At 37.4% G+C, this 12,212-nt stretch overlaps 1 protein-coding gene across 1 annotated transcript in view; it reads left to right on the top strand.

Moving 5' to 3' along the window:
* Window positions 1-1,287: 1,287 nt before the first annotated feature.
* Window positions 1,288-12,212, top strand: part of PECAM1 (platelet and endothelial cell adhesion molecule 1) — a gene marked incomplete at its 5' end in the record, with an annotated part of 32,005 nt that continues 21,080 nt past the window's right edge. The window contains 9 exons of the mRNA XM_082008187.1: window positions 1,288-1,321; window positions 1,459-1,485; window positions 3,305-3,598; window positions 4,562-4,861; window positions 4,942-5,211; window positions 5,586-5,846; window positions 6,830-7,111; window positions 10,740-11,021; window positions 11,434-11,541. Coding sequence (XP_081864313.1) covers window positions 1,288-1,321; window positions 1,459-1,485; window positions 3,305-3,598; window positions 4,562-4,861; window positions 4,942-5,211; window positions 5,586-5,846; window positions 6,830-7,111; window positions 10,740-11,021; window positions 11,434-11,541 — 1,858 coding nt within the window. The remainder of the gene's footprint in view (window positions 1,322-1,458; window positions 1,486-3,304; window positions 3,599-4,561; window positions 4,862-4,941; window positions 5,212-5,585; window positions 5,847-6,829; window positions 7,112-10,739; window positions 11,022-11,433; window positions 11,542-12,212) is intronic.

The following is a 12,212-nucleotide window of genomic DNA, read 5'->3' as shown; positions in this document are numbered from 1 at the left end:
ACTAGTCTTCTTCAGAAGACCAACAATTCCAGCTGAATCAAAGCTGATGGCTACTGATTTACTTGTGTTTAGGCTTTCTTTAAGCTTTGTCCATAATCAGAAAAAAACCCCTCCATTTTGCTAAAGGAAGTAATTCAAGTGTTCTGAATTTTACATCAGTTCCTTAGTGTATCTTAGGCAGACATTTACACCAGTGGAAACTGAGGGCAAAATGATGAAGTGGAACTGTCTTGCAACATTTCCTCCTCTTCTGATCATATTTGCTCAATTTCTGCTTTCAGTGTTTTGTATGCAGAATTAATCATCCCTGATTTCACATTGGCTGTCATATTGTCAGGCTACTTATACCACTGCAAAAAATTAAACAACACAGAAAAGGTCAGAAGATCTCTCAGGGATACCTGAATTCAAACAGTGTCAAGCTACTAGCAGATTTAACTCTTGCTCCAGAGTATTCTCTATTTCAGATTGTGCCAGTGCTGCTTCAGATTTCTGCTGAGAAATAAAACTCCAACCAGTTCTTTTCTTCTGGGATTTAAGTTTTATGATTGTGTATATTTTGCAGTGTCCTAACTAGATAAAATGCGCAGTTCTGTGTTTTTGATATATGATGGTAGTATGAGAGGTTCGCTTGTCAATATTCTAGTCTAACACAACAGTAGCTATGGTTTCTGAGATAATTTGCATTTATTGTGCACCCTACAGTAAAACTGTTCTTTGCCACAGCAAAGGCGAGAGACCTAGAAACAGAGGTTAAGGGTGAAAATGAATAGTTATGTACATGTATTCTCTGAAAGAGTTCTCCATGTCAGAATGAAGGGAAGTATTTGCTCAAGGATCTGCTGAGTTCAAATAGCAAAGGTAATTTGTGTTCATAAATGGTTAATTGTGACTTAAAAATACCCATATTGACAGGAACTGCAGGATAAATGTCATTGGAACGTCTTGTTTTTTTAATACACCTTAAGAAATTAAACAAAGCAAATGCATTTGGTGGCGCCCTCAGGAAAAGTCCAGTCACTTCCTGAACAGTAATCTGCCTGTGAGCAGCAGATAGATTCTCATTGTTTGCCATTTCCAGTTTCCAGTAATGGGAACGATTACTTGATCTAGCCAGTTTCTCTTGAAGATTTGGGAAAACTTAAAAATTTTAATGGCAAAATTTAATCCGTTTCCATAAAACAAAAACAGAGAAAAACATAACCTGTTTTTGGTACCTGGAGGCATCACCTCTGATGATGAATATTGTTTTATTTTGGAATTAAGTGTCTGTTCTTCAGGAACGAGATGTATCTTGCTCTTCTGGTGATTTTCTTGCAATGTAAGTTTAATAAATAAATATCTGGGTGGATACATGTTTCTGGTTTGTCTGGGGTTTGTTGGGGCTTTTTACTGTTTCCCATTACTGTCCCTCAATCTGTAAGATTTGAAAATAACATTTCTTTCCATTTTTTCCAGGTTCAGAACTTTACACTCAGGAGAGAGGTAGGTAATGATAGGTTTTTTTTTTTTTTCACGTACAAATTTAAAATACATAATTTAACTAATTCCTCAGTTGTTGGTGTGCGTCCATAACAGAGTTTATCTGTATTTGCTGTACTATAGCTCAGTATGAAATTTGGCCATGTAAAAAGAAAGGTATTACTTGGTATGGTGTTTAAATGAGAGATGTGCTGCTCATACTTTAACAAATGTTTTGGTGAAATCTTTCCTAGAGTAATTTACTTTACTCAGGCATACCAGAGAAGAAACAGGAGAGGAAATTTAATTAGTAATTTTTTTTGGTCTTTAAAAAACCTTCTCATGCCCACAAGCAAGGAGGTAGGATAAAATTATAGAATATAATTTACGGGCACTCTCCCTTGCTCTTTTTCTTGCAAAAGAAAAGGTCATGTCTGAGCAGAGTACAGAACTTGTGTTCTGAAAGGAGTGCATTTACTTTTTATGTTATCATCTTGCTGACTTCCAGCACGTTCACTCTGCATACTTCCTTTTTTCCGTCGCTGAGGAGAAATGTTTGCTTCTTGGTGTCATGTAGTCTGTTCACACGCAAAAAAAAAACCCAACCAATTTTTGCATTGGGTTTATGCCCAAAACTCTCTCTAGCAAGGACAGTTTATAAATAGCTGGTAAGTGTACATAGCAGGGAACTTCTATGGATACAGGAAAGTTTTCCTGTTCTAGTAGCAAATTTCTAATACAAATCCTGGGCAAAGTGGGCATACCCAAAAGCTGTAAGTTCTAAAGGAAGGAAAAGGGAACGAACTCATAAATCTTTCTCTATACTTGTTCATCTAGGTGTGTGAATAAAAATATTAATTATACCAAGATTCTAATAATTATGTTAAGCTACAAATTATCTATCATTGCTATGGTTATAAACACAGAAGCACGATATAAATGCTCTTACAAACCTAATTTCTTGAAGTGCTTGTAAATTTTAAACTTTTTAAAATAGGAATATCGTATTCAGTGTATTTTTTCAGGGACCAACATATCTAAATTCTAAATTAGCTGAAAGTATTGCTTCTGCATATGATTCCATATTTGAATTAATCAGGGTATGATTGCTAAGGACTCTCGAGAGTATGATTGCTGGACTGCCAACAATTTAGGCATGTATGTATTTGCTTGCAGAACTTGAACCCAAATATCTCCTGTTACACTCTAGTTATCCTAAACTAGAGATTTAAGATTATCCCAAGCTTGTGAGTTACATGTTTAAAGTGGAATTTGCTGAATGATATAGCTCTAACCTTACTTTCAGATAAAAAATACTAGGATAATTCCAGTAATTTCTGCTAATCACCTAGGGATGAATTGGCTTGGGGTTTAATACAATTCTAAGCAGGGTTTTACTATAATTTTTCAGACAAGTATAAATACAAAACTTTGTTCACCTCTCAGATCTCCTGCCAAGTAGAATTCAAGACAACAAACCATGAGAAATAAGGAAAACCAAAAAGTAGCTGCAAACCTACTACAGTGTCCTCTGTGTCTTCCAGGGAATTTAGTAGATTTGTCCATGAGAATGGCCAAATCAATGATTCTCTCAGTCCCCCAAAGCAAAAACTGAGCAGATGGACAGTGTGTGCTGTCACAATCAGTAGTTGCCTCTAGTATATCTGTGCAGTGGAAGGTAAAGCTGCTACCACTGTGAACATCTGTGAGGTCTGACGACAAAAATTGTAACACCTACTACTAAGGTACAACGAATTGATTTTTGTGATTAACATGTAGCAGCTTGAGATAACAGTATTATGTTGGACTAATTGAAAATACAATTCTTTTTTTTTCCATCAAGTTTTTACTTTCAACACAGTTGAAATCAAGGTTCAGCCATCTGTCAAAGTAAAGAATGGAGCTCCTATGTCAATTGTCTGCCATGCTGATATTAGCAAAAGTACTGATTTCCAGCTGAAGCATAATTTTACAATTTTTAAGGATGGCAAGCTTGTGTTCATGACTGTATCAGACAAAGGAGATGCACAGTATGAAATATCTATGGCTAGATCTTCAGATACAGGAGATTATGAATGTACTGTGGAAGCAGGTGGAAAGACAAGATCTAGTAACTCCTTACATATTTGGGTAACAGGTGAGTATTCCTTCAAACGCGGCAGTTTTCTAAGATACAAAAAGAGAACAACCTTCCAGGGGAAGTAATAATAGTCAGTGCTAAATAGGATATCTTGCAAAGTGTTTTTTGTCCATAGACATCCCACAGTGCTTTACAAGAGCTTAGTACTAAATCCTCATGTTAAGGCACGAAAGTGAGATCACTATCCTAAATCTACATGGTAGATCAGTGATAGTCAGGAATGCAATCTGTGCCTCCTGTGCCACCACCCCCTCTGTCCTGAGCCCCTGTTCCCTAGACTAGAGAAAGTATTATTTGTGAAAGCTTGTGCCTATAGATCATAAATATGATGTGCGTGGGAGAAAGGGCTAGATTACTGGAAAAGCTGGGAGTACAGAGATTCTCACCTTGTGATACCCATTGCCAAAGCTAGGATCAACTGTGGACTACTTTTGTAGACAATATTATATTACTCTGTTCTTTCATCTCTTATGAGAACAGCAGCCACCTCTATCTATACTCTTTCTAGCCATGTGGTCTTATTGTCACTTATCTTAAGTGACCTTATTCCCCTTGGAAAAGCAACTTGGAAAGAATTTGTTCAGCATTAAATAGTTAGAGTTGTGCAGGGCCTGTAACTTTTCTTCAGAGGCCTGCAACTCTAGGTACAGAAGTTGAGATGGCATTTAGTTTCTTCTCTTGCTAGGAAATACTGAGGAGGACACAGTCTTAGCTTCAAAACAGCAGGTTTCTTACTTCACATGTTGCATCAAGATTGTATTACCCTCTTGGGGGACATTTTGTTCTTCTGAAGGTGCCTTGGCATGCACCCACACATCAAAGGAACTGTCTTCGAAAGATTAGTTCTTGCAAATTATTTGCATCTGTTCATTAGCATAAATCACTACCATAGTCATCAGAGATAGTGTTTATTTCAGAATTATGTCATGTGCTATTTATTTTCTTGTTTTCTGTTTTAAGGAATGACCAAGCCAATCCTGACTGCTGAGAAAAAAGAAGTTTTAGAGGGTGAAGTTGTGAAATTACGTTGTGAGTTGCCAGAAGAAGTACCTCCTTTACATTTCTTTTTCCGGAAGATAAAGATGAATTCAACACCTAAAGAAAAACATGTATTTGAACCATACAGAAATTTTTCTGTAGTGGAATTTTCTGTTGAAGAGGGAGATAATATTTTACAATTTGATTGCTTTGGTAGGAGAAATGTAAAACTCGAATTTGAAAGCTCAGAACACAGCAACAAAACACTTGTTACAGTCAGGGGTAAGTTGCTTAGCTTTTACATTTCTTTGCTTGCTATAATTAAGAAGGTGAGTCCTGAGTTTGTATGTGTTCTCTTGCAGAACCATTTATAAAGCCTACTCTGAATGCCAAGCCCTCAAGTAATATTACAGAAGGAGACAGAATACAGTTTGAATGCTCAACTGTGGTAGCCCGAATGCGTGACATTGAAATCATACTGCAGAAAAACAAAACAATATTGAACAGTGTACGAGATGAGAAACTTTTGAAATACTCTACAGTAGCGACTCTAGAGGACAGTGGTGAATACCTGTGTAAGGTGGAGCAGGGGAGAGCATCTAAAACCACCAAACTGAATATTGTTGTAGCAGGTAACACCTCTGTTCATCTTAGATTTTACTCAATGGATTAATATTTACATTTAAATTTGGTAGAACTCAAGATCCAAATGTAACCTCCAGACCCAAGTATAAATTTTCCCTGAGTTAAGGCAATTTAGATTTAGATTTTGGTTTCTGATTTTTGCCTGACAATACTTTCCAACTAAAATAATATTTTAAAATAACACATTTGAGAAGTGGTCTCAAGTGATTGCTAAGTTTCTGTTTTCCCTGAAAATATTATTATATTAAAATAACATGATTGTAAACTTTCAGTATATCCTTCATTCTGTATACTTTGAGATAGGTAGTTATAATTCTTTTAGGCTTGATGTGAATGAATTTATTCTCTTTTTATCTTGCAGAGTTATTCCCCAAGCCAATATTGACTGCTTCTATGAGTAAGCTGGATGAAAATAAAGAACTAACTTTGAGTTGCAGCATTAGTGGTTTTCGGAAAGCTAACTTCTCTATATTACGGAAAAATTCAAATGGAGACATCTCGCTGAAAAATTCTAGAAACTTAACAATGAGGGTTAATGTGAATGATACTGGATCCTATATCTGTAAAGCTGAAGTAAAAGGAATAGTCAAGGAGAGCAAACCTGTAAGGATAAATGTTTATGGTGAGTTGATACAGAGGCTTAGAACCCAATGGTGGGGGGAAAAAATCAACACTGTAAGCTTATAAAAACCCACATCTATTTACAGAATCAGTATCTAGTCCATGAACTAGAATGGTCTCTATTAGTTCCTGCAATAATAATTTCTGTGGGATGTGCTTGTAATCTTTAGCTGTAGAGGATTTGGCCTATCATGATCTAATCAAGTCAGACTTTTCCAGTGCTGGCCCTTGGAAGTTAGCGTGTCTTCCTTCTGTTCCCTTGATTCTGCTAGGTGCCAGATAAACTCATTCATTACCATTTGCAGGATCTGGAAATGTTCTGCAAACCTTTTACTCATCAGTTTGATCTGAAACTTTGTCAGTGTCTGCCTTGAATCTCTCCCCCTGGCCCTCCAGGCAGAAAGCCATGAGAGGTCATCTGGATACCTCTACTCCAGAAAAGCCAAGTTTTTTGCTATCAATACAACCCTCTCACCAGCACACTAGTTATAAACACCCTAGTTTCCTTCCCTCTCATGGAACAACCACAGCTGGTCTTCAAGTCTGTAAAGGGGGATTAACTGGGTTGTGATTCGGTGTGCTGCAGAAACAGAGGTCCCTGATTAGGTACTGCAGGATCCATCTCAGGTAATACATGCAATGGTACTTGCATATATTTTTGCTCTACAGACTTACTCCTTGGATCAGAGCTAGTTCTGGAGTTTGGATGATCCACAGCTGTGTCACTGATCCTTTTTTTGTTTTCCTTTACATTCTCCTTGTATGCTATTTTAGTCTAAGTCATACATGTTTTATTATCTATGTTTTTGTTCAAGTCAACCCCCTGCTTCCAGTCTATCAATGAAGAAGAGCTTCTCAATATAGGCTGTGTGTGGAAACTAGCTAAATATGATATATTTATATGTTTTAAATAAAATAATATTGTATCTTTCAGCCTTATGCAGTGTAATTTGCAACATTTTTTTCTTTTACTCCCCTTTTTAGCTCCAGTTTCCAAGCCAAGTCTTTCCGTTGTCAGTGGTTTACCAGAGGTGGTGTTAGGGAAGCCTCTTCGGTTAATCTGTCGTTCAGTGATGGGAACGCCACCAATAACATTCACATTCTACAAAGGAAATGAAGTTAAGAAAACAGTAATTAATGACACATATGCTACGTTCTTGGATGAAAATATTAGACAAAATGACAAAAGAGGATACAAATGTGATGCTAGAAATAATCACTCCAATGGTATGAAGACTAGCAATATTCTAAACATCACAGTAATAGGTAAGTTTTTTTTAATTGTCTAATGTCATATTTTGATTTTTGAAACCGTAGCAGCGAATGATGGACTGAGCAAAAGGGATGTGAAATGTTTATCAATTTTTGCTCCCTTGAATTAAAAATAGTCGGAGATCTGTATCACAGATCATTTGTCACTGAAGTAAAAATCCTGATAGTAACCTGAATCAAGTTAACTACAACTGAGTTGATCTTCTTTGTGTTTGATTTTCATAGGACTGGATTAAATGTATACATAATAATATTGGAGTTAGTCTATGATGTTACTCACTAAAAGAACTGAGCTAGCTAGATTCCTGGTAAAAGATGTAAATCCGCACTTTTAATAATCTCCCTAAATACCTCTGTTGTTAGTTGCAACTTTCAGAGGCACTGAGCATATGTTCCACACCAGAAGCTGCAGTTGCTAAGTAGCTCTGAAAGTCAGTCTATTATTATGCCTTACTAGCAAGTAGGAGTTACTGTATATGAACAAAATCTCTGATCTACAAATATGCATGAAGTAGAAAGGGAAAATTCCTCTGCCCATTGTTGGTAGTTGAAGCTTTAAGAAGGCAAGTCCACAGAAGATAGCATGACGTCTGATATATGCTGGGAATCTGAACAGTACTCCAAGAAGGGGAATGCAAGTGAAAAAGCTTTGATTTACAAGTGTGCTATTGGCAGATATGAAGAGGAATAGAAGTACATAATAATTCTGTAGTAGGCCACATAAGACTGGTGTCAGGGCTGAGAACTCTTAAAACATGTGCATGTGTTTTTTCCTTGTCATTACCCATGTAAGAGAGCATCTTGTCTTGGTAGGATTTTTTCACCAGTATACTGTGTTTCTGTAGATTTGTTTGGTGCACTCAGAGCAAATGGTAGTGAGGTTTAATGTGCCAGTTCCTGGTTTCGATCCTAGAGGTTTGAAGGTTTGGCTCAAGATCATTCTGTCACTGATTTAGGTATGTTCTGTCACCATCACAGGCAGTTCCCTGTGTGCCCAAAGAACTTATTTGTTAACAATAGGTTTTGCCATAGGGCATAAGGAAGTTTCTTAGATATCCTGTACCCAAGATATGTATTGGACCTTGAATTTAATTTTAAAATTTATTGGACCTTGAATTGTAGAGAACAGAGTTATCTGTTTGAGGAGACAAAATGAAGCCTTTTGCACTAGATGAAGGTCCCTAACAGTTGCAGGCTTCATGTTGACAGATACTTTCTTGTTGGAGTTGATCTTTAATATTGAATGAGGAGAGCAGAAATAATAGTCTCCTACCCAAGTGGAAATAAAGCATTGTTTGTGCTGCTACTCCTGGAGGACTTGAGAATATTCTGAATCTACAGAAGGAACCAACTAATTGTAGGTATTGACCTTTTATTAAACGAAATAATGATTTGCCCGTGACATCTTCAAAATGTTTGGTTGCTCAGTAGTGTCACCCCTATGTTACTTGGTTCAGAGCTGGTCAGTTAGGTCAATCTGATGTTGTAAAAAATTTGACTATTTTGGTAGTGGTTCGGCAATATGGGGTGAAAGATAAGTACAGCTATGTATCCTATGCATGTTGTTGACGTCTCTGTTGGTGTCATTTGACCAGATAGAAATTGCATACAGCTATTGGAAAAAATAGCGTTCTTTGGAACTGTAAGTAAGGGAATTGGTGGATTGGAGGATCCATTTGGAGAGACATTTTAACCATATCATAGCATCATAGAATAGTTTGGGTTGGAAGGGACCTTTAAAGGTCATCTAGTCTATCCCCGTATCCTTGGATCCTTGCTACTTTTCCTGAATATATCAGCAGTGTTTTAGATTTACCTAACCTGATTACAGCAAAGTAGTCCAGGACCAGAGCAGAAGTCTGTTCCTGACCTATCGAAAAGAAGAGAGTATCTCCCTCTACCAAGGAGTTTTCAGTTTTGTGTCCTGGCTTGAACCCAAATTGTGCTGGTTTTAATAAGGTGAACTTGTGGTTAACAGGCTGGTTTCTTCCTGAGTTTTGACATTCAGTTGTATATGTATGATACATCCAGAGTTGTTGCATTTCTTCTGAGTCAGTTGGATTATTGCGCAGGTGAAGGACATGCTGTCCACTCTGAGTCCCCAAACAGGTCTTTTAATACAGTATTTGCATTTGCCTAGACTATAGAAGTAGGACCACACCTTATATTCACCAGTTCCACCAGGGTATGCTTCGCTAACACTAGAGAGAAGCTGAATGATAAAACTCTGAAGGGATTTATCCAGTGAGACTTAAAGTCAAGGTAATTTGAAATAACAAGTAACAAATAAACAAATACGAAGCATAATCTTAGCCCATTAACAAGTGGGTATTTCTTTGCGGGAACCAGTGCATCCCAGCTGCTAGAGCTCGGATGTGTGTTCAGTGATATTCAGAGAGTGGTTCAGGATATATTGCGACACCATTTGGAAATTCTGAATAGGAAGTCACGTTTTGGAGCCTGGTGAGCCAATCTTCTGCAGTCCACCATTTCTGGGGTGGCGGCTTCAAATTCTCTGTGTTCCATCCTTTCTGTCTGTACCAGATCTGAAAAAAGACTCATGTTTCATAGAGCAATCCTCTCTATCATGGGATCAGTTGTAGTAACCCGTGTCTTGTATCTAAATCTGCTTCCTGCTTCCTATCTAGTACAAATACAGCTTTCATGACTAGCATCTTTTCATGTCAGATTTGGTTTCCTCCTTCTGCTTCTGTACCAGTGTTGCCTTAATGATCCTCCTTTACATCTGCCTCATGTTATCCATGACCCTGCCCCGAACACATTTGTAATACTTCCAGAGACATTTTCTTCAGCGATTTTTAGCAAAACAGATGCTTCATATCCCAAACATTTTGTGAAGCTACTAACATTCTACATGCCTTGCATCACAGAATGTACGTACATTTTTTTCCCTGTGTAGTTATAAGTGCTGATGCTCTTCGGCTCCTACACTAGCTCTGTGTATGCTAATATACTTAATTTGTAAAACAGCAAACCTAAAAACTGTGTTTCGGCTGTGAGTATTCTTACAACTTGTTCAAATGCAGACTAACTTCTCTCATTGTGTTTGCTGTATTCTGTAATCATTAGAATTTGGAACTTGCTTATACCTTTGAAGAACTTGATCTGTTATCTGCTGATATTCACTATTGTATATTAAATGTTACAAGAAAGATATAACACAGCTAGCATAAAATGGCGTAACTCTACATAACTATGCTACTAATTATGTAGCATAGCTACATAAATTGAGCTATAATTATTTACACTATCGAACTGCTGAGTTTATTATTTCTGAAAATTAAATAATTTGTAGATTGGGGCCTGGAGGGGCATCCAAAGGAGTTTAAGAAAAGAGGTTGACTGACTTCTGTGGAATGGATATAGTTTCCTTCTGTGTCTGATTTGTTTCTTTATAGTGCCCTCTCTATTTCTGCGTGTATAAAAATATTTACTAGAGGATGCTGTCTGGCAGAGACTGTTCAGATTAATGCTGTGTATTTAGCTGCTGTTTAACTAAGGAAAATGGCATTAAAGCAAGTATTTCTACAATACAATATTTTATCATCAAAGTTACTTCTAATAGTGCTAATATTTGTTTTCTTTGTGCCTTCCTGTGTAGTACCAATCAAGAATGCCAGCTTGGGTAGTATTCCGTATGGAGAAGTGGAAGATGGCAGTGATACTACTTTTCTTTGCTCTGTGCAAGAAGGATCTTGGCCAATCCTCTTCAGGATTTTTAGAAAAACTGATCGTGAAGTTCTTTTATTTGAAAAAAATGAAAATGCAGACAGAGTTCTGTGGCGCAAGGAAGCAATGAATAGGCAGGATACGGGGACATATTACTGCATGGCTTCTAATCGAGCTAATGTGGATGTGAAAAGCCTTCCAATAACCATCAGTGGTAAGCTAACTTTTATGATAAGCTGCATACTATGTCATCATGGCAGGTGAGGTCATGTTATCTGGGAGATTACTAAGTATAACTCCCTCACTTGTTTTTGTTCCACCACTGTCAGAAGTTAAACAGAGAGATCCAATTATAAACAGAGATTGTTTAACTTACATAGAAAAATTTAAGGGATACTCAAAAGCCAAAAGAGCCAGATGCAAGCTGGAAGCAACCCGTTGTATTGAGTTTTCGGTCACGAGGGAGAGGCTCACCAGTGAACTTTGCATGCGTGTCTCCTTAAAGTTCTCCCCCAGTGTGTGAGAAGGCCAATTTGTAGTAAAATGAAAGGTCAGGAACTGCAGAAGTTGGTAATTATGACCTGTCACTGCACGTACTCTCTTAAACATGTCTTTCTTCTTTCCAGTCATCTTAGCGGCTTGGCAGAAAGGAGTCATTGCTGCATTTGTCCTAATACCTATTGCAGGAGCAGTAACTCTCACTTTATGGTGGTTTTTGTGTAAGAAGAAAAAGGGTAATGAATGGTTCCCTTCTATTTCTTTGGTGATGAATATATTACAGTTAAAAACTTGCATTTGTGTCGGAAGCAAAGGCTTGTGAGGGTGAAGATTCAGGAGATGAGTAAATACAGTTTTAAAAAACTAAAAATCTGCTTTAAAATGTCGGGTGGCCCAAATTAAGCTGTAAGTGTGCTGAAGCTTTCCAAGTATATTAGGCAGAATGGGAGCATCTAACTAATGGTGCTGGGAAGGCACTGGTGAAGCAAACGTTCTTGGACGTAGGCCAGAATTGCACTGTTCTGATGCAGTCCTAGGTCTACAATTCAGTCCTGTGCAATGTAAAGGCAGACAGAGCCTGAGGAGTTTTTTGATCCCTTATAGACCTGTGACAATTTGATTTGGGGTCCCAGCTAGGGCGTAATTGAGCTACTTCTCTAGTCTTCATGAAACAAATTTAAGATTATTAGATTGTGGGGTGGTTGTTTTTCTCCCCACGCTGTAATAAAATTTCACTTAGGGGTTTGTCTTTTATCATGAAGGTATTCTTTCAGATCTTTTTTTTTCAGAAAATAAGTAAATCTGCATTAAGTTAAAATCCTGTGATATGTAGTACATTGCAAAATATTTGGGAAAATTTGGAGTATCTGGATGTCCCAGACTCCTTAAATTGGCCAGACTAAAGTCT

The sequence above is a fragment of the Phaethon aethereus genome (assembly GCF_964289735.1).
Source record: "Phaethon aethereus genome assembly, chromosome: 18".
In the NCBI taxonomy this organism is placed as follows: Eukaryota; Metazoa; Chordata; class Aves; order Phaethontiformes; family Phaethontidae; genus Phaethon; species Phaethon aethereus.
Note: the sequence above shows the minus strand (reverse complement) of the source record. Positions and strands in the feature narration are given on the sequence as shown.